Raw genomic sequence first — 22,985 nt, forward strand, 5'->3', positions numbered from 1 at the left:
TTTGAAGTAGATTAAAATGGTGCCTTAGTTTGAGTGGGCCATATATAAGTCTAAACTTGTAAAGCAAGGATGCCAATATATTTTCTAGATGACTGTGGACATTTGCTGTTTGTGGGAAAGGTATGAAATGAGTTTTAACATAACTTTGTGGTTCTGGAAAGACTTTCTTTTTTAACTTTTTAAAATTTAAATTAGAAACAATCTTATTTTATATATCAATCCCAGTTCCCTCTCCCTTCCATTCTCCCATGCCCCCCACCGACCCCCATCCCATCCCTTTTCTGCTCCATAGAAAGGGTGAATCCTTCCATGGGGATCATGAAAGTCTGTCACATCATTTTGGGCAGAGCCTAGGCCCTCCCCTGTGTGTCTAGGCTGAGAGAGTATCCCTCTATGGGGAATGGGCTCCCAATGGCCTATTGGGACCTAATGGTCCATTAGGGATAAATGCTGTTCCATTACCAGAGGTCCCATAGACTGCCCAGGCCTCCTAACTATTCAGGGGGACTGGTTCCATTCTATGCTGGTTTCTCAGCTATCAGTCTGGGCTCCATGAGCTCCCCCTTGTTCAGGTTAGCTGTTTCTGTGGGTTTCTCCAGCCTGGTCTTGACCCCTTTGCTCATCCCTCTTCCCTCTCTGCAACTTGGATTCCAGGAATTCGGCTCAGTGTTTAGCTGTGGTGTCTGCTTCTGCTTCCATCAGCTACTGGATGAAGGCTCTATAATGGCATGTAAGGTAGCCATCAATCTCATTATAGGGGTTAGAGCATTTAAGATAGCCTCCTGGAGAGAATTTTTTAATCAAAAGGAAAAAATTAGTTCTTGTCTACTCTAAATGTATCTGTGTCTCTGAGGTCCATTTTACCTGTAGTGTTTGATCACTACAATTGTAGTGCTGAAATGAATGATGTTATTGCTGTATTTAAAATCCTTCAGTCGCTAGCTAGAATTCACAGTGGTTTGTTTTACCTGTAGTGTTCAGCTCTTGGTGCCCACATTTGTTCTCTAAAGTAGCTTTGCATCAACTTTCAGATATTATTCTTCGTAGGCCTTTGGAATTCTTCCTTATATAGTCATCTCTCTCTTAAAGGGTAGTCTATAAGAACAAGAGCGGTGTATTAGTTATCTTTATAGCCTCAGCTGAAGAATAATTGAGTGGCTCCAGAGAGTAGAAAAGGCTTGGGTTGGTTTAATGACTTGCCCAATGTCATACGATCTATAACACATCCAGGTCTTTTGACAATAGGTATTCTGCTCAAAACTGTGATTGTTTTATGTAAGAAAAAGACAGACCATTACAGATGTTTAGATATCATGACCCTCTTACTCTGTTTAATGCCACCAGTTTGTCTTCTATTTCTGTCCCAAATGGCTCCAATCTTATCCTCAACTATTACTTTGCTAATACAAGATACTTTCTGATCTGGGGACCGTTTTACAAATCCGACCTCTCCACCTGTCCTATTTCATCTTCCCTTTCCCAGTGTGGTTGATTCCTGCAAAGCCTGGCTTACTCTGAATCCTCCTTCTGCAAACCAGGATAGGTTGCTGCTCTGTCTTCCCTGTATTCTGAACTCTATTGGCATTGTCACAGTAGGAACTTACTATTTCTATACTGATTTAATATTTGGTCATCTTACTAAAGGTTATCTGGACAAGGGATTCTCATTTGTTAGAACTTAGCCTACCTCTTAGACTATTTAGCAGAGAGTATTCAGTAATTGTATGTTCAAGCATAGTACCTCCAGTATTGTGCTAGGGATAGAAATATACAAATGAATGAAGATACAGGAATTTTCAAATGAATTTAGGAAAAATATAAAGAAGTTAATGCCAGAAGTTTAATGTAAAGTATATAAAAGTACTTTTTCTTGGAGATCTCTCAAGTTTAGGTAAGTAATTTCATTGTGGAAACATAAAGGAGTTGGTTTCTTTTTTTTTTTTAACGGCAAAATTTCTGTGTAGCTCAGCATTTTAGAAAACTTGCCACTGCCTTGTATTTTTAAAACAAGCAAGATTCATTATAACAAAATATAGACATGGAAAAAAACTTTTAATGGACACTATTCTCTCCTTTATCTTTCTTTTCTTTTCTCTTCAAAACAGTTATTTCACTTGCCTAGCTCCCAGGACACCAAAGATAGAAGTAAGTTTACACATTCAACCTAGAATGCAATTAAATTGCTGAAGTCTTAGAAGGACTGGAGCCAAGATTTGAGGCTAGACCTGTTTCTGTGCTTCCTAGGTTTTGTTTGGTTTTGGTTATAACCAGGATTTAATACAAGCTTCTTGAGAAAAGATGTTTTTGGGAAACCAACTTTCTAATTTCAGAGGAACTTATATTTTACCCTCCTTAAAAGTTATAGTTGAGGGGTTTAAGATAATATATTACTAGCTTTGAATATGACACAAGACTAAAGGTGTTTTTAAAATTTTACAAACGAAATTTTAAGGATATAGTAGGCTAGATTTTTGTCTGGAAAACAAATTGTATAATTTTTCATATTACCACACTATTGCAATAAAGTACATTCAACAGCTCTGAATTACTTAGCCTTTTATTCATTCACATTTACCAAAAGAGTAGTATCAAAAGTGGCTGCCTTAAATTTTGATAATGTACTAAGGTTTATTACTGAATGTGTCTGTACTAAATTCTAAACCTGGTACTTTTAAAAAGTTAGTCTGAATGTTATTTGAATCATCAATAAAAACTTTATTTCACTTACGCAGTTTGCAGGAAATTAAGCTAAGCTATTATTTATATGTTGTTAGAATGTTAGGGTTATTACAGTAGGTATTGTTACTAAGAATTTTAAGCCATATATGTGAATTTTTCCTCTGAAACATGTAGAAGATGGTGTGATTTTTATACTTTATTAATAAAATATTTATACACATTCAAAAGTAACAAAAATGAAAGCGTTTCCGTTGAGGCAATTAGAGGTAATTTATTTGCTGAAATTTGATTAATTTCATAGTTAATTTTATATAAACATAAGAATTTCATTTAAGATACACAACACAACTTGGCTGGCCATCACATTAATAGTATTATTTTTCAAGGACACATTTACATTTGGAGTATGAGATTCCATTTTTTTAAAACTATGCCAAAGAGATTTGAACCTATTTAATCTACTTTGTAGTAACTTAGAATCTGGTGTTGCTTTAGGGATGGGGGGGGGGCGACACAAAGAATTCTTATCATTGGGTCACACTGCAGTATTCGGTAAGCACTAAAAAAACTTCCCTTTTCCTCAGTTAGAATGTCCCTTGGGAACAAGTTTACCATAGGTAAGTCTGAATTTCATAGTAATAATCCCTTGGTTCATTCACCTACATATTTGTTGGGTATGTTTTATGTGTGAAATTATCTACATTGGAATGCCCACCTACAATTTTTACAACTGCCAGAGGAAGTAAGAGCTCTATTATTTACAATTTGTGAACAAGGAAAATAAAATGTACAGAAATAAGTCACTTGCCTAAGATCACAGAATTCATATAGAGATACCAGGTTTTTGATCATTTCAGTAAAATGGTGTTCATGGTTAAAGGCCTACTTGTAGCATTAGAGTTGCAGTGACAGAGAAATTGTCCCTTAGATGCACACAGTTGTTATTTAATGAGCAGGTTTACACTTAAAAATCTACTAGGAATTTAGTCCATACAGCAGAGACTAACAGACCCCTTTTTTTTTCTATCAGTGAAATATATTACTTTGCTTTAGATTGGTAGGTTAAGTATGTCATTTCCTACTCAGATGCTGTTGGAAAATATATATAACCTGGTATTACATATCATAATTCCTTACTAAAAGTCAGGTCTGGGAGCTGCTCACACAGAGGTTCTCTGAGTTTATCAGGGGAATGGTAGTCCATTTTCTTATCTCAGTCTGGGGCTTGTGTACTTAGAGAATTCCTACCACTGCCTTCCTAGCGTAGGCATGGCTTACTAGATGCAGCAGTGCTCCTTTCTGTCACTATTTCTTCACTGACTGTTCACTGCACTCTCTTCATTTTCAAGGGGTCAGACTGACTTCATCTTCTATACCTTCAGCTAGCACTGTTGCTGACATAGACCAGGCAGAGTTCTTTGACAGGTACTAGGAAATTGAAAAATGGGTACATTTTCTAGGAGTTTAAACTTGAGAAGATAGAGAGGAAAGGAGATGTGAAGATCTTATCTTTGACATTTTAATATACAGCACTTGATATGCATCTGTTTGTTTGATAATTAGGAGCCATAGTTGATGTGGAGGGACAAAACCTAGTTTCTCTAACTTGCCATTTGGCTCTTTGTGCTGAAATGCCTTTTTCTGTCTTACTCAGCCATCCTGCTTTGATTCAGGATGACTTGGAATCCAGCTGTGATTGGATTGAAGGAATGATAAAACCCTAAAATGTTTTTACCCTTGCTGCCTTCTTATGTAAGGTTGTACAACAAAAGGTACTTGGAAATGTTAAATGAGTCAGACCTGGCCTCTAGGCAGCAGTGGCTCTCTGGCACTTTATTGCAAGGCTTTCTTAATTTAATTCCAAAAGATTTTGAATAATACTGTGACCTTTTTATTCAGAAATACACATGCATTGAGGGATGCTTTTATACATGTTAAAATTGACATTTTGATAGTATTGAGATTTTGAGGTCCTACCCCACTGTAGGTGCTCTTACAAACAGTTTTACAAAATGAAGGTTACAACAGGGACTCTGAAGTACGATAAAATAGCCAGTCTATTACCCTCTTGCAACTAAGATAGTTTGTGTTTGGGATCAGTTAGTAGTAAAAAGGCGTCAAGAGAGAACCTTGCCCTCATTAGCACCCAGTGTTAAATGAGAGCCTGGGGCAACTTGTTACTTGGTGCTACAGATTCTATCAGCATTTAGAGAGCCTTGTTCTGGTGTAAAAAACATCAAATAAGGAAAAATGTTTTTGTTGCATATTGTAGAGAACCTTACCTATTTTGGAGTTATTAGATGAAAGAGTAGGCTTCTAAGACAAAGAGCAGTTAGTACAGAGCAAGTAGACATGTCCCTGGTGGTCTTGGTTAGAGAACAGAAGTGTATTCTGTGAGCTGATTCCTTGAATTTCTAAGATACTTTAAAGAAAAGTCTTAATGTTATGTTGATGAAATTAAAGAGAGAGATCACAGATGCTAATCAAAAGGAAAACTGCCATGTTCATCAATTTAACTCTAAGTGATTATTCAGTTAGGCACTTAATCTATGAGCTCCCTACACTGAGAACTTCATGGCCAAAAGAGGAGTATGTTCAAGAAGGCAAATTATTTAATTTTACCCATATTTGAATTCTGTTTAGTCAGAGGAGTAGGAAATAGAAAGAATCACAGTAAGAAATTTATGTTATTCCCTAAACCAGTAATTCTCAAATATATTAGATGCCATTTGCTATTTTCCTTATTCTCATTTCCCATCAACCAACTGATCTCATATTCTGTTTATCAACTTTGGATCACTCTTGAGTTTAATATATCGTCACTCGGTCTTTGATCACATCTTGATTTTCCTGTGCTACCCAATCTGCTTCTAGGACACAGCTTCCTCTGTTAAGCTGACCTGTGTCCATTAAGAAAATAAAAATTCGTTGGTTTTGTGTGAATTTTTTATTTATGTCTATGTGCATGGTGTTTTGCCTGTGTGTATTGTCTGTAGCATGTGTGTGCAGTGCACACAGAAGGCCAGAAGAAGTTGTTGAATCCCTTGTGTTGCTACAGATAGTTGTTAGCCACCATAAGAGTGCTGGGAAGTTAACCCAGGGTCCTTCAGAAGAGCAGACAGTGCTCTTAACCACTGAGCCATCTCCATCCCTGAAAATAAAAGCAGTTTTAATGTCATTGCTTTCAATAGTCTTAAAGTTCGTTTGATGACCAAATTCTTTTTGTATCCCCAAACTGAGAGTAATTTCCAGTGGGTGATGTGAATTTTGATGGCCAAAACAACTTTTGACTCCCCCTCCCCCCTTTGACAAATGAGATAGAAAAGCTTTGAAAATGGGTATGGCATTGTGATAATCAGCAATAGATAGTAACTGTGCTGGGTATAGGCAGAATGAAGATGAGGCAACTTAAGGTAGCAGAATTGAAAGAGACACTAACTTACCACGTCCTGCAAGTCAGAGTTTGCACTGTCATCTGGTTTGTTGTAGTTGTCCCAATCCGCAGGACAGCAACCTAGAGCAAGAAGTCCAGGGAGTGGAATGGAGACAAGAGACAAGAGAGAATGACCACAAGGCAGGATTCTGATCAATTAGCAAGTTTTATTTTTTTCAGGCTAGTTTATATAGTCAGTAGTATAGGGTAAAGGGGAGGGGGAGAAGAGGCCAAGAGCCAGGTGTTAGTTCAAGCAGGATGTTAGAAAACTATAGGAGGATATTGGCAGGGTAAAAAGTTCATGGGTGGTGGGGAGAAGGGAGGGTTACCTAGGTAAGTGGTGGGGCGAGGGAGGGTTGCTTAGGTAAGTGGGCCTGTGGTTGGAACAAAGGATTGACGTCTGGGTCATGTTGTTCCTTCTGGGTGCTCATGCTTCTAGAAGCCATTTATAATCAAAAGATAGTTCTATAACCCTGTGTCTTGCCAGTTTGGCCTAAAGGTTCATTCCAAGCTGTACGGCTCCAACAGTTTGTCTCACCCTCCTTTCAACCTGAAGCTGTGTCAGCCTCACAGAACTTTGATGACCATGTGAACTAGATGTTTATTGGATGTCAATTACTTGTTAAATATACTTACTCCAAACAACCATGTAAGGTGAAAATTTGAATCATATGCATTAATTTCTCTGTGATTTTAGAGAGTTATTAAAGAATTTAAACAGTATAACCCACCTGAGCAAAAGTTTAAGCTGCCTTTCTTTCAAATCTAAACATTTATCTCCTGCCATAGTCTGTAGAAAAACATACTTCTTACCACTTCATAGATTTTTATATTGGTCAGTAATTCCTCCAAATATGTGTATGTATTTGTCATAGTATAATAATTGACTTTAAGGTAAGTCACAGTTACCAAATTAAAAATCCAACAAGCCATATCTTGACTACATTCCTGCCCTGGTCTCCTGAGAGTTTTATGTGCTGTGTGCAGATTGAGCCATTGGTGACACAAAGAGTGAAGCAGGGTAGCATAGTACTGTTACTAGCTAACTAACTGTTCATAGTGCTGTTATCAACCACAATTCTGTTTGTGGATTGTGAAAGCTGAAGACTGGGCTTGATACCTATAATGGTTATTTTTAATTTAAAGTTTTAGAACTTCATTCAGCAGATAACTTTCTTAAATGCATCAGCATCTATAGCAAGGAAAGTTAGTGGCTGGAGATTGAGGTCTGGAACTGAGTTTCAGAAAAGTTTGCTTCTAGATAGCCTATGCTCTTCTAACCTCTTACTATCAGGGCCGCTCATTTATGTTTTATTTATAATGCTTGATAGTATTCCTTATGTTAGTTGTTCCTATAGGGTAATAGCTTGCATTTTGAGGAGAGACATGACATAGAGTGTCATGGCTTCTATGAGAGGGAGGGGCTAGCAAGTTTTAAATGCTTCATTTATTAAAAGAAAGAATAGTTTAATGTTTTGTTTTGCACACACATACACAAATGGGGAGAGAGGAGATGATTTTATTTGGAAATAGAAGTTCTACTCTCTTAAAGAGGTTTAAAACCATTATCTTTACCAGTTTTTTTGTTTTCAGAGTCTTTGGATAACCCTGGAGAGGTGACAATGGAGGATGCCCGATTTCATCCTAAATTGCATGTGCATTTCTAAACTTGACCATGATAGCTAATATTAATTACTATACATTGTCCTAACTGTACTGATACACAGTCTTCCCATCAAACCTGCAAGTTAGTTGATGTTAGCATTGTCACATGAGACAACTGTTTCTTTCTCTATAGCAAAATATCTGAGTAAACAACGTGGCTGCAGGTTATGGTCACTTGGCCTCAGGGCTTTGGAGATCAAGCCCATCAAGGTAGAAATAAGGACATTGACCACACAAGAAGGAGCAAAGGACAAGAAAGAGGCCCATGATTTTAAAATATTCAAGGCCATATCACCTTTGACCTAAGTAAGTTCTTTGGGCTAGTTGCAGTTTTTTGTTTGTTTGTTTGTTTGTGTTGCTTTTGTTTTTTGAGACAGGGTTTCTCTGTGTATCTTTGGAGCCTATCTTGGCACTCGATCTGTAGACCAGGCTGGCCTTGAACTCACAGACATCCGCCTGCCTCTGTCTCCCAAGTGCTGGGATTAAAGGCGTGCTCGACCAGCGCCCGGCCTGGACCAGTTGCGTTTCTTAAAGTTTCAATCAGCTTCTAATATCACCTTGGAAACCCAAGCCTTCAACACATACGGGTCTGAGAGACATCGGAGTTCCAAATGACAGCATTCAGCTTCTATCCTATTAAGTTTTATGTCCATGTCATGTTATAAATTGCATTCAGTCAATCTCTAATAGTCAGAGTCTTAACTGTTGAGACATTTCTCCACAGTTCAAGTCCAGAGTCATCTGAGTGACAAGCCCTGTAAAAATAAAAATAGCCATATACTTCTAAAATACAGCCAAAAGGTACCTGTTTTCATTCCAGAAGGGAGAGGTAGGGAGAGAGAAAGCAGTGATCAGCTCTACTCACCTGGAAAGCCCAGAAAGGTAGACATCAAATTCTAAAGCTCTACCTGTACTTAGGGCACACTGGCAGAATGCGGACTTCTAGGGGCTAGGACAGTTCTACAGTTTAATGTTGTTAGTTACTGCCCACATGGTTACTCACTTGGAGTGACTTTCATGCTTCCTGAAGTTTTACCTGATGAACACTGCATGTCAGTTCTTCCTTACATGGTCTTCTGTTAGCTTCAGTTTCCAACCTACAGCCCCACATTTTGCCCATTTGGGATAACTTCCCAGGATGGCAACTGCATTGTGTACTAGCTGGTCTTCCAGGCTTCATTTGAAATGTGGCTGAAAACCTATGTGACTGAACTACCTCACTCTGTATTCCTGGAAATTCAGCATCAGGTGGAAAATGGCAAGACCTACTACCACCAGCCCAAGCTGTACCAGGGCCTACTGGAACCACAGAAGCTGCCTCTTAGCTGAAAAGGAAAATAAATCTAGGAAAATCATTCCCTGGGCAGTCAGGCCCTGGCAGGATGTTCTCCCAGGATTCTGATCGGGTGTCTGAAACAAATGTTTGCTGTTCTAAGCCTCTTAACCTTTGGTGGGTGCCTTGCTTTTGCGGGTTTGTGAAGTGCCCTGAGGCATCATTCTACTTTCTTGGTGCAAACTGTAACTTGTAGTTTTTATCCCTGCTAGCCTAGCTACCTTACCCTCTGGCTGCATCCTTACACATGGTCTTTTTTGGACCAGGCTAGGAAGTTTTCAGATTTCTATTCTGTTCCTTTTGTTTATGATTGTCATTATAAAGTTTTCCTGCTGGTAATATCTATGTTACTTTCTGACATGCTTTGTTGCCCTGAAATTTCCTCTTCCAAATAAGCTTGCCTATTCATATTTAAGCTTGGTCTTCCTCAAAGTGCTAGAGTGAACAAAATCCCCCTCCAGCCAACCCTCCCCCCATGGTGTGACAAGCATAGCTTTTAGCCCAATTGCTAATAGAGTCTTTATTTCCATTGGTACCCTCATCAGCTTGACTTCCCTTTACATGATTACATTTACATCCTTCTACTTTATATGACAGTTTGTCCACTGTTCCTTTGAACTTTTCCAAGCTATCCTTGCAAAACTAATCCCAATCCTTCACATTGTCTCATGTAGCCATTGTCAACAACTCCATTTCTGGATACCAATTCTGTGTTAGCTCTCTTTTACTATAACATCATATTTGAGATACTCAATTTTGAAAGAGAAAAAGTGCCTCACATGGTTTCTGTACCATGCTAGAGTAAGGTGCATGTCTGGAAAGTGTGGTTCAACAAAGGAGTGCTCTTCAAAATTTGAACAGACTGTATTTTCCAGCAAAGTAAGACTTTATGGTATGTGTACTTTTCTAGGGAAATTACTTAAAAGTGCTAAAAATATAATGCTTAGTAACTTAAAATTTAATGTAAAGTTGTTATTAGTTGGTTTATAAACTACCTCAGTTTTAATTCTCTCTCTTTTAAGTATAGGACTTAATTATGTATCTTAAAGAAGAATCTGATTGATAGAGATGAGGTGATTTGTTCCACACAGAGCATGATTTAACCAAAACCAATTTGAGCCCACTTTGGACTTCATTTCATTTTTCCCCTATAGCTTTCTCTACAAGCTATTTGATATTATGAAATATGTATATATACACATACATAAGCATGAATAACAGCAGTATAGTGTCAAAGTGCTATATAGCCCTTGCTGTTAGCAAGGTATTTGTGTATGTGCCTAAATGCAACATTCCATAACAGCTTGGTAACCTAAGTGTATTCTGAAGATTTGAAGCTCATTTTTATCCAAGTAGAATTTCCTGTGTAAATTATCCTTGCAAACCTTTTAGGAAATTCAGATGTTACTTGGAAGTGTCTGTACCTTTTGACACACCTTAAAAGATGTAAAGGTCATGAGGACAAATTAGAGCATTCCTACTTTGAAATGGCTGTAGTGTGATCTATACAGTTCTGTGAGTTCAGCTTGGGGGAACTAGTTTCTGTAGGAGCCTGACCAGTAAGATTCTTGATAGTTATGAAGAGAAAACAAGAAAGTGTCCATTTGAAACTTTCAGTCAGACACTCTTGGAGAGGACCTGCTACTTGAACTTGTAATAAATTTTTATGATCTGATGAGAGCTGTTTTACTTTCTGGATCTATATTACATATCATAATAGAAATGTAAAAACTTTAGGATACTAAAGACCTCAAAGAGGTTCTGTTTCACCACCTGTCTGCTTCTGATGGAAAAAAGTGAAGCTGGTGATAAACTTGAACTTCATAAAGCGTGATACACACTCTTTCCAGATATTTCATCAGATTTAATTTTACCTGTATTTCCGAACTGGCCCTGGCAGCTGAATTTTCTGTTTATCCATAATAGTCATTCCTAGATGGCCCTTTTCATGAGACTCATCTGGGTTATCTGTTAAGAAGAGATACCTGGATTCTGAAAAAGTAATGTTGAGAATGAGGGTTCCTAACAAGTTCTGAAATAGTTGGCGATGACTTATAACTCCCACCACCTGAGAGCTAAAACTTTCTGAGAGAGAGGGGCGGGGTGGGGGGAGGGTGACTTGTTGGTGTTTTGGTTTTTTGTTTTGTTTTTGTTTTTTTTGTTTTGGTTTTGCTTGCATGGAAAGCAAAGTCACACAGCGTTGGGGATTCATGTACTTGGACAATCTTGTTAAGCATGAAATGTTGTGGGACATGGAGGTGCACACTTTTGATCCCATCACTTGGGAAGCATAGGCAGGCAGAACTCTGTGTGATAAAGGCAAGACTGTTTTACATAATGAGCTCCAGCCAAGGCTAGGAAATGAGACTCTGTCCTAAAAAATAAAATAAAATGTACAACAGTTGTTTGTGTCTTCAGAATCCAAAAAACATTCTAGCAAGGTTTTAGAGTTTGTTAATAATCTTTCTGTTTAATCTTTGATTTTACTTTTGTCTGAATTCCTATTGAAATTTTGATTTTCTTATAATTTCTAATGTTATATTGTCTTAATGTAATAGGAAGAACTTGGGGAAGTTAAAGTGAAAGTAAAAGCTTGTAAATATGACCAAGTGTAGAATTTAATAGGATCAGTTAGGTTTTTGTTGTTTGCTTTTATTTTGCTAAGCTTGGTACTTGAAAAGTTACTAGCAAGGCTGAATTTAGAGATTGTCTACTTATATCCTTAGTTTGTTCATTCAAACATCGCTGTGTTATCTCTTAAGTTGTTATGTGAAAAAGAAATACACATGAACTCCGTACCAAGCTAGAGATAGGTGCATTTTTTGTTTGTTCCTTTTGTTTTGTCTTGTCTTGTTTTTTCACTAAATAGTAAATTATTTAGAAATCTCTTTTCACCAAAGAACCATATTCAGCTCAGTTCCAAGAACTTCTGCTTGTTTATTCCCTTTGTCTATTGTAATTAGTAGTAGTTTTAGAATTATCTCTTATGTCCCAGATGCCATAAAGTGAGTCTGTTTCAGGAAACTCTGAGATACTGTAACTTTTTACATGAGCAACAGGAGTTGCTCAGGCATGGTAGGAACACTGAAGACTAATTTGGGAAGTGGAAGTTGCCAACACACTATTTTATGCCTATTCATTCTAAACAAGTAGCAGTTGTTTTAAACTCAGAAAGATATTTCAACCTGATTTTTCTTATAGTAGAATTTAATGGTACTATTTTGAATACGCGGGGAAATAAGAGGAACATCTATGAGAAGGTTCCATTTGTAAAGGAATGCTAGCATTAATTTCTAAACAAAAACTAAGAGTATCATTTGCCAAAGTTCTTAACATTTATAGTCCTTGGTGTGTGTGTGTGTGTGTGTGTATGAAGGCATGAGGTCAGCTTACAGTGTTGTTCTTCAGGAGCATCTGCTTTGCCTTTTTTTTTTTTTTTTTTTTTTTTTCAAGACAGCTCTCACTGCCCTGGAACTCACTCTGTAGGCTAGGCTGGTCTTGAACTCACAGACATCCACCACCTGCATCTGCCTCTCAAGTGCTGGGATTAAAGGCATGTGCCACCACTGCCTGGCCCACCTTGTCTTTTGAGATAGTGTCCCTCACTAGGAATTTGGGGCTTGCCTACTATTTGGCTAGGATAGGATAAGTTGGCCAGTGAACCCCTGGCTATTCACCTTTTCCCTACTCTCGAATTACAAATACATATACTTTCACTCTAGTGCCTGCCTTTTTATATGGATGGTAGGGATTAAGCTCAGGTACATGGTGGCATCAGCAAGTACTTTATTGACTAAGTTTTTATGATTTATGTTATTATTAGGAAGTACTTGTGCCCATCAGTACATCGATATGCATTCTGATAGTCTGTATTGATTGTCAACTTGATTGGAATAAGGAGCACCTGAAATCTTAGTGAAACACACTTGACTGTATACATGAGCATTTCCAGAGTACTTTAAGGGGAAAATCTGTCCAGACCTGTTTATGTGGGTAGCATGGTCCCATAAACTAGGGGACCAGATCAGCTACAGTGGAGAAAGGAGCCTCTAGCTTCTTCCTGATGGCCACATCTACTACTCTGTGGAACCTTCAGGGTGGGCTAAAACCTCCAAAACTGAGACAAATAAATATTTCCTCTTTGATTGCTTATGCAGGCAAATTGTCACAGTTACAATGAAGTGAAAAACATATTAGCCTTTGGGAACTTGTACTTTTTAGTGTAGGTAGAAGGTAGATGAGATCACTTCAGGGTTTGGAATTTAGATTCTAGAATCTTCAGTTATCAGTACATGCAGGGCCATTTCTCACCCAGAAACAAGTACCTTTTTGTGTGTTGCTCATCTCCCATGGCATGGCTGAAGTTCACAACTGTATACGGAAGGAACCTTGTCAAAACAAGGTCCTCAGGCCTTAGCTTAGTGGGCCCTTGCTTTTTATGTAGCAAGCTTTTTGTGGGCTTGGCATATTTCTAGGTTGTCCATGAAACCATTTTAAATGAAGAAGCATGTGGAAGGAAGCACATTTCAACTTGAATTAAATCTGGCAGAATATTTCAGTATTTTCAAAGCCTTATTGGAACCATTGACAGCTGTTTCATGCTATTGGAATGATAAGTGGGTCCAGTTTGTAATGTATATTCTAAAAACAATTCTGTTGTAAAGTGTTTGGAGGAGCATTTTTCATAGTGACAAAAGGTTGTTAAAAAGCTGATAATAGTACACTGTTAGTTTTGGAGGAGAAACTACTTACTAAATACAAAATCAAGAAAAGTTGAACATTAGTATATGCAGAAGGTTTGAATAGGATTATTGTACATAGAGAAGTTAGCAGGAAATTTTAATGATTCTAGCCACCTACCCTGATCCCTGAATCTGTCAGCCTCCCTGTCTTAGGTGATATTTACATGTGTTCTTACAAGTAAAGTCAAAATCAGTTGATCCTGCTCTGCCCACTGCCAGTGCATTCTTAGTGAAATATTTGGAAACATAGCCTTTCTTTTTATCAGCTTACTTTAAGCTTCCAAGATATTAATTATGGTCAGAGTCATTGTTTATGTTCCTGACTGGCCACCTTCTTCATGAAACTCATTGTAATGCTGGTTTTGTCATCTTCTTTTCCCATTTCAACAAACATACAGGCCAGCCTTGCTTTTGCTGCTCACACTTGTTCATTTTCTGTTTTCCTTACATGACATTAGCACTGGTCCTATTTTGTTGTTTTTCACATTTTTTTTTTAAAGTTGAGGCTATGGATTCTTACTATTTATTTAGTCTATACTTTATTTTAATTCTGTAGTTTTCATTTTCACTATTTTTGCTTCCCAGCCTCCTGGGTTTCAAGTTTGTTTTGTGTGGTTGGTTGTTTTGTTAAAAGCGATACTAGTTTTGAAGCACAGATACGTGGCAAACTCTCCTTTCTCTCCAAAGTGGGATTAGATGTATGTGCCCCCATAAAAGTAGATCACTTAGAATTGTATTAAGTAGTTACATAGGAACAGAAGACTATCATTGGTATTTAAGTACTTCTGCTTGCTTAGCTATGGTCCTATTTATCTCTTGCATTGACATGGTAAATCTGGTAATTTTGCCCTGTGTGTAGTTCTGCTCATGCTGTTTAGAGCCAAAGCAATCCTCATGAGTCTACCACAGTATGTCAGTGGTTTTCCCTTGCTCTGTATTATAAAGTTTAGGAATTGGTTGTGATAATGTTCTGTAAAGTCAGGGAGCAAAGTTTAGCTCAGAAAAAGGAAGTTTTGGGTTTTTTTGTTTTGTTTTTTTCTCCTTCCATTTTTAAAAATTGCTAAACCAGGACTCAGCTGTTAGCAGATGTTGAGCCCCTTTCACTGTAAGGTTACAGTAGAACACTAAGTTCTTAGATTTGACAGGGTGTTAGAACTATTGAAGCAGTACTCTCTAATTCTTTGTCAGACAATTGAATTCTTCAAAAGAAATTTGGGTCTTCAGAAGAATCTTGTATAGACCTGTTTAATGACTAAGAACTACATCCTGTATCTTCAGGTACTCAACATTCATTTGTTCAGTAAATGAGCAATGGTTAGGCTCCTTGGGTATGTGGGATAGAAAGGGTGCTTTTTGCTTCCACTTCAAGAGGTATCTGTGAATCTGGCATCTATAAAGAAGTATAAAGTATCTTGCTGACTAGGGTGGCTTTCACATGGAAAATTTAACAAATCAGCTGCCGGATGTGATAGCCACCAACTCTAATTTTAAAAGAACGTTTCTAGAATTTTATTGTTTCCCTTTAATATAAATTACTTTTTCTCCTTTCCCTTCCACCAGATTGCTGTTCTTTTTTGTACACCATTCTTTATCCTACATACATAGAAAAGGGAAGAAATTCTGCAGTGAATGAAGATTCCTCTGCATTTTAGCATCACTTTTTCTACTGTAGTTGGCTTTTGAATGAGGATGACAATGGAAGAGATGAAGAATGAAGCTGAGACCACTTCCATGGTTTCTATGCCTCTCTATGCAGTCATGTATCCTGTGTTTAATGAGGTGAGTGCACATTTACAATTCCTGCTTCATTTACTCATCTGTTCTTCCACGTGCCACACATTTCCATGAACTGAAGTCCATGTGTTGGCTGTTGTGTCTGATTCATACATATAATTGTAGAAGCAAAAGCAAATAGATAGGGAATTCTTAGTGGGATAGATAGGTATTACATGTGATTCTAAGTTAAAAATTACAGTTAGTACTATCAAGTTGGAAAAAAATGAGAAATTGGCAGATGGGCTCTATTTTAGGGTTCAGAACAGGCCTCACTAAATAATACACATAATATATTACAATCTAAGAGAGACAAGAGTAGAAACAAGTACATTGTAAGTAGCCAGAATGGCAGGCACAAGGTTATGTTGACAAAACCCTTTTTAAAAATTGATATTTGGAAGATGCTGTTGCATTGTATCTGAAGAAGTCATGGTAGCTTTTTTATTGAACAATTTTCTTGAACATGACACAGAACATTTTGGTTTTTTTGTTTAAATTAATATTGTCATTCTAATATATGAAGAGAATTCTAGGCCTATAAGTCCCTTGGATGTTAATTAATTTCTTCTTTGTAATGTTGAATGGAGACCTTGAATAGTGAATTATTTTTCTAAACTTAAATAAGACAAACATCAATTATAGGTGTCCTGCCTCTAAAATCAGTGGCTTTAGCAAAAAAAAAAAAAAAAAAAAAAAAAAATCCCAATACTTTAGTAATAATTATTTTTGCTACACAATACAGTTAATCTTCAAACCCATCAAAAACAATCTTGTTGTTGCTAAGTTAGCTAGAAGACATTATGAAAATGCCAGTGCATTTTAGAGTGTTATTCTTAGACTCAAATCCATTTGTCCTCATACTATTTTGGTTGATACACTTTTTATACTTATGAACCGTAATCTTGGAGGCAGCAGAGAATGATTCATTATCTTTTTTGTCAAATTAGGCATATTGTAGAGTTTCAAACACTTCCAAATAGGTTCAGAGGCTTTTCAGGAGAATTCAAAATCATGGTGTAAGTAAAGGTTTCTATCTCCAGTACATAAAAGATTCTGGAGGCAAAGTATTTCAAGGCTAGTAATATATGAAGTCTGTGTCATCAGAAATTCATCTTCTGCTATACTGTGTCACAGTCTCCTCAGTATGCATGATAGCTGCCAAAGCCCCATCATGTCCAAGTTGTCCAGAAAGGATAAGAAGTGAAGTCTTGTTTCCATGGGGGTCGGACTTACTTAGTGTAACCTTTACCAAAAATAAGTCCTACACAAGACTTCCATGTACATCTGTTTTTAAGAACTTATTCTTATTTCCAAACTTAACTGCACAAGAGGCTAGAAAATTCAGGAATATTTTCTTACTGAGGAGAAAACCTCTCTTGTAAAACTTGGCCCTGTGGTAGTCCCATCTGGGGTAGCTCTCAACAAGCCAATAATTAGATTCATCTTTTTTGTTGTAATACTTCATTGCAAGTAGCTATTATTAGAAGGAAGGGCTTCCTTGTGGTCAGTTCTGACTGTTTATTTGCTTAGTACTCTGCTAGGGCAAGAGGATAGAGAGAAACAAGCAAAATACCTGTTCTCCAGAATCCACTAGGGAACATGGTTATTTAAAGTTACTTAATTGACTTTGTACCAGGAGTGAGACAAGGAGACATCCCTCAGATTATGTAAGTGATATATGTTTGCAGTGGTTAGGGTTTGAACTTGCTCTCTTTTCGGGTCTGTATACCTGTCAGTATCTACTGCATAATGTTAGGGAGAATTTCTGGTTTAATCTGGTTTTTTGAGTCTTGGTTTGAGAGGAGGCAGATGTCATTTACAGAGAATCAGTTTCATCCTCTAGTGAAGAGAAATGAGAGAAGGCTTTTGTTCTACAAACATGGGGCAAGTTCCTAATGTGACGACTCTTGACTTTGCTCCTAAAATACAGGGCTTAGGTTAAACAAACTGTTGGGATTAATGTTGATTAAAAACTTGATTTTACTCACACGTAAGAGAGGTTTACTTCCAAGAAAAAGAAGTGGTTGTGAATAGGCTGGTAAATCTATAATAAAGATGATGCTGTTCTCCAGGTGAGATCTGAAAGCACACGTGGCCTCATGGGCCTAGACCTAGTGATTCATCGTTGTTCTAAGAATTAGTTTTCAGGAATAACTTTTGAAAATCAAGTGGCTGCCTTTGGCAGATTTAGCATTGCTGCAGCAGATTACCAAGAGAACCTCATTCTGAGGTTCAGCTTACTGACCTAACCTTGTAGTGCATTTTTTAAAAAAAGTTACTTCCTGTCTTGTATTCAAAAACACGCTCTAAACTATTGTTTTAGATATGGCAGTGGTACTTAAATTTCCTCTTGACAGCCAAAATCTAGAGTTGGATGGAGGAGTAGAATAGAGGAATTAGTGGGCCTTCACGAATGAAGTGTTGGGTTAAAAGGTTTTTTAGTCATTGCTAGCATGATTTAGCATTTCCATGTGTTAGTGTAAGCTACCTGATGAATTAAAATCATAGTAACTATAGTTCAAAACCAGGAATTTTGTATATGGGTACTAATGGGGAAATTATAGTTTAGTTTGGCTTTATTACTCTATACTGTACTGGTTTCAGATTACTTCTCCAAAAAATAGTACTATAGTAGAGATGCTGAAAATAGATATGGCTTTCCCGATCTTTCCCATAGTTATCATAAACATTAGGAAGTCTACTCATTCCCTCCTTACATTTTATTCATAGTAGCTACAATCTAGGTACCATTTATCTAGAGGGACAAGCTTTATGTTAGAAATTTTAGTACTATTACTCTCAAATTTACAAATCAATTATTTATGGCACTCTGAATTCTGGCTCTACTTAGTAAAGTAGTAAAGCAGCTGTAAGATAACTGAGAAAGAGCACACTTCTTGCCTTGCCAGGTTCCAATGAGTTCAGAGTCCAAGAATATTGTACACGTAAACTTACTGTGAAATAGTCCTCCTTACTGCATAATGGAAAACATGGTTTGTACAAACCTCACGCCAGGCCTTTCTTTGGTCAGGTTCTCCTGTGACTGTGTCATTCTTACTGATTCTTTGTATGTGGAGAAGAGAGTGGATTTACTTCTTCCATGAAAAATAAGCCATGTGTATGTGGAGACATGTTTTAAGATAACATAGTTTTCTGATGCATTGTATGGCATATTTTGTGAAATACAGTTTTGCAACTAAATTGGAATTTTAGGCTGCAAACATTTAACAAAATACTCCATTTGGAAGCTTTTCAGTGAGCTACTTCTGCCACTTCTTGCTGTTACGTTGCTCTACGTTTTTCCTAGTAAATAAATGTGACCTGAGACTATTCCACTTAACATGTTTACTATTCCTTTCTCCCTTGTTGGGAGGAGAAGAATTCAGACAAACTTTGAAAAGTGAATGGAATTTTACCTGTAGTCTTGTCATCCTGAGGTATGAATTAGTGCTGTGTTATGAAAAAGACATACTTGCCTATATTTCCTGATTACTGAAATTGGAAAAAAATAATAATTCATTTAACTTTCAACAACCTGTAAAAATATATTTGTTAATGTATTGCAATGTATTTAGAATAATTAGGCATATGGTGTTATAATTACGAAGCTCTCATCCAGGATTTTTGATAAAAACGTAGTCAGCATAGAATGTTCGCATACTTTTCAACAGTTTCAGTAGATATTTTTTTATAATTTATTCTTTTAAATATCATTTTACATTCCAACCACAGTTTTCTCCCCTAGCCCTCTCATCTGCACTTTATACTGCTTATGTGGCCCTTCTGATCTGCTGTGTCATGTAGTTTGGCAATCCCAGGGACTACTCTGTTAGAATACCCAGAGCTTTTTCTCTTTTTCTATACAGAGCATAGCTGATGGCATTTGCTTTCTGTGGCAGCTAACATGCCGACTTTTCAGTTTGACTCACCATAGTCTCACAAGATACACCAGGAATGTTTAGTCTTGGGATGTGGCAGTGTAAGGATGATGGTCACCTTGGAAAAACCTAATCTTGGCTGATGTTAAGCCAGTAGATTTATATGCAGTTTAGAACTAATTAAGCTAATTTTTTTAACATTTAGAGAAAAAAAAATTCACAAGAATTAAGACTGTTGAAAACTTGAACAAAAGCTAATTTGCTATTTTTTTCTTTTTTCTGTTTATTTTCTTCTAATTATGGGCTTGGAAACACATGTGATACTTAAAAAATATGGGAATAACTGATGGTTCTAGAGGAATCGGTGCAATAAATGAGCTCTTGATAACTGGGATTATACTTGAATTAATAAAGTATTTTATTAGTCAACCTGAGTATATATTTGGCGAGTGCAGTTGATAATAGTAAGTATTGAAGATCTATCCTCAATTGTTAGGAAAGAGCTGCTGCTGCAGGTGGTAGTATGGGGTTGAGCTGAGAGGCTGATGCTCACTTCCTTAGGGTCCCTCAACAGCACTGTTGCTCCACTCACATTGGAGAATAAACTGTCTTAAACATTCTGGTGTCTTAAGCATTCTGGGTCTCTCATTCAGATTTGTTGTCCCTCTCCTTTCAGTAGTGACATAAAGTGAGGCTGAGGCACAGCGATACCATTTCTTATTTTGTGTCCAGCGATGTACTCTCCCTTCCTCACTAGACCCACTATGTGGTATATGTGCTATCAATTTCTAGTAATCTAGCCAACACCCATAACCCTAACAGCTCTTAGGGTTCCACTCAGTAATAAGTATTGGAAACAAACTGCAAACTTCTCTTCTGTTACAGGCTAACATATCCTGCTGTGTCACCAACTCAGAAGAAAGCTTTGAGTGTTAGAACTTGTAAAGATGTTTTTAAGAAGCCAGGCCACTTTCAAACTAGTACAGATACTAGAAATCCCCATCTTAATATATTCTGACGGCTCTGCACTCTCTCTTCTGGTCTTTTACTTGCATTCCAGTGAGGATGATAACTGAGTTTTTTAATAATGCTACTGCTTGAAGGCACATTTCTGACTCAGACCTTTGGCTGCTCAATAGAAGGCACTGGGCTGTAAACCCAAAGAAGAGCATGGACTGTCAGTATGGAAACATTCATCCTGTCTGCCTCTCCCAATTTCCTTAACAACCTGAGATCTGATGAGCTGTGCCATTACTTAAACTATAATTACACTATAATTACATGAACTATTGGAAGTAGAAACTGTTTTCACTGTTAGAGATAGACCTTTGCCAGTGTTGAAAGCTGTTTACACTTGATTCTTTCCATGTCTGTTTACTGGGCTCCTTTACCTTCCCTTTACGAAGTAAGTGCATTTTACAGGCCTCCACAAAAGCCAGGTTAAAAACTAAGCTAAACAGTACATCATTTATTGGGAGATAAATTGTTGTTTTTGACAGGTTGTTGCTTTTGCTTTGTCCTGGGATACATAACTTGGTACTGATACAGTTCTTATTACATTGTTTACTATTAAAATAAATTGACTTATTAGCTTTACATTTGATGTAAAATTAAAGTCATTACATTTAACTTTTTTAAAAAAATATTTTTATGCGTATGAGTGCTTTGGGTGCTGCATGTATATATGTGTATTATGTATGTGTGCAGTTCCTACAAAGGCCAGGAATTGTGAAATCCCCTGGAGCTACAGTTACAGATCGGTATGAACCGTGGTATGGGTGCTGGGAATTGAACCAGGGTTCTCTACAAGAGCTAGCTGTGAGTACACTTACCTGCTCAGCCTTCTCTTTAGCCTCTACAGTTAATTTTAATGTACTATTTTAGAAAATTACTTACTGTTGGAGTAGTAGAGGGCAGATGGAAATGGCTCTGAAATTCAGACAATCTAGTTTACTTTTTTGTCAGCACTATTTGCTGATCGGCAAAGTGTAGACTAAGCTTAATCCTTGGGATTAAGGGAGGGGGGTGAGAGGGAGAGAAGGAATAGAGTCTCTAAGTACATGTTTCCTTATGCTGGTTATTCTTTGATCATTACTTACATGCACACACAGACTATAGCTAGGGAATCAGAGCAGTGAACTTATCCTTAATCTTCATTATTTTCAGGAATTCATGTTGATATGTATATTGTTTCTCTGAGACTTAGAATTCTGCATCATATGTGTATATTATGTATTCTGTATCATAAATCTCCCTTATTTAAAAATAAAACTTTACAGGTTTGAGTACACATTTTAAATTTTTGAATAATTATGACCTAATTTATTAAAACATTTTTGTTCCTTGTATGATGGATATATCATTACTAAAGAATGAAATATCAGAAATGTTTTTTTCTAAGAACATTTATACTAATCATGATTTTAAAACTTCTCATTGTAGCTAGAACGAGTAAATTTGTCTGCAGCTCAGACGCTGAGAGCCGCTTTCATTAAGGTGAGGTAACTTCATAGATTTATTAAACTGTTGTATGTAAGTCTAAATACCATGTGATTGTTGCTAGTTTTCTTTTAGTGAAGATTATTTTAGATTACTTAGATATTTCTTATGCCTTAGTCTATTCTATAAAGCTTTACACATAAAAGGCAAACCACAACAAATGGTGTTTCAGATGAACATGCATACACCTACCCGAAGACATGCAATTAAAGATGATAAAAATGAATTTTTAAAAAGCTTTTTATTTTGAACATGGCAAAGAAATATTGCCTAACTAGTTTTTTATATCCATACTTTCAGTTCTTGGTTTATTGAAGCAGTTTTTTGATCACAGTGTGTTAGCTGTTTTTATTTAGAGGAAAAGAGGATTAATAATTGCCCCAAATAAAAATATTTCATAGACTATTTTCTATTAAGCTATACATTCTGCTTGATTCCCTGTTACCTTGTCCCTCTTGGCAGTTGCTGACATGCTGTGTTGCTAATAATTGGCACAAAACTATGCTTTTACAGGGTGGGATGTTTTTCTCTCACATTAGAGTGTTTATAAAGGTTGAGTACCCATCAAGTTCAAGGTTGAAATCTATCAAGTGCAGATGGAGTCTCTGATCTAAGAACAGAGGCTTCAGAGGTGATATTCAAGTTGAGCTTTTGAAATAGGTAGTTTAGCCAGGACTTTAAAATGGCACTGAGACATATATTTCCCAAAAGTTTATCCAGGCACCCTGCAAACTCAAGGGGTTTGTGAAGTATTTAGAAAAGTGAGTACTGCGATACTTAGTATCTGTTGGCACTACATGAATTTAACTTGAAGTAGCTTGTGATTTCAGCACACTAGATTGATCTGCATCCCTGTAAATGATGTCATATCTTTGTGGAACTAATGAAAAGCAAATACCACATGAAAGTCATTGTGCAAGAAGAAATGAGAATGGTAGTTCCAATCTAAGCCTAGTGCTCAGGAAATGCAAGCATCCCTA

General features: G+C 37.0%; 1 protein-coding gene across 1 annotated transcript in view; it reads left to right on the forward strand.

Annotated features, from left to right (window-relative positions):
* Pdcd10 (programmed cell death 10) overlaps positions 1 to 22,985 on the forward strand; it is a 39,476-nt gene that overhangs the window by 1,914 nt on the left and 14,577 nt on the right. Inside the window, exons 2-3 of the mRNA XM_027391802.2 lie at positions 15,413 to 15,631; positions 21,949 to 22,002. Coding sequence (XP_027247603.1) covers positions 15,536 to 15,631; positions 21,949 to 22,002 — 150 coding nt within the window. The 5' untranslated portion in view covers positions 15,413 to 15,535. The remainder of the gene's footprint in view (positions 1 to 15,412; positions 15,632 to 21,948; positions 22,003 to 22,985) is intronic.

Source organism: Cricetulus griseus, assembly GCF_003668045.3.
Source record: "Cricetulus griseus strain 17A/GY chromosome 1 unlocalized genomic scaffold, alternate assembly CriGri-PICRH-1.0 chr1_0, whole genome shotgun sequence".
NCBI lineage: Eukaryota > Metazoa > Chordata > Mammalia > Rodentia > Cricetidae > Cricetulus > Cricetulus griseus.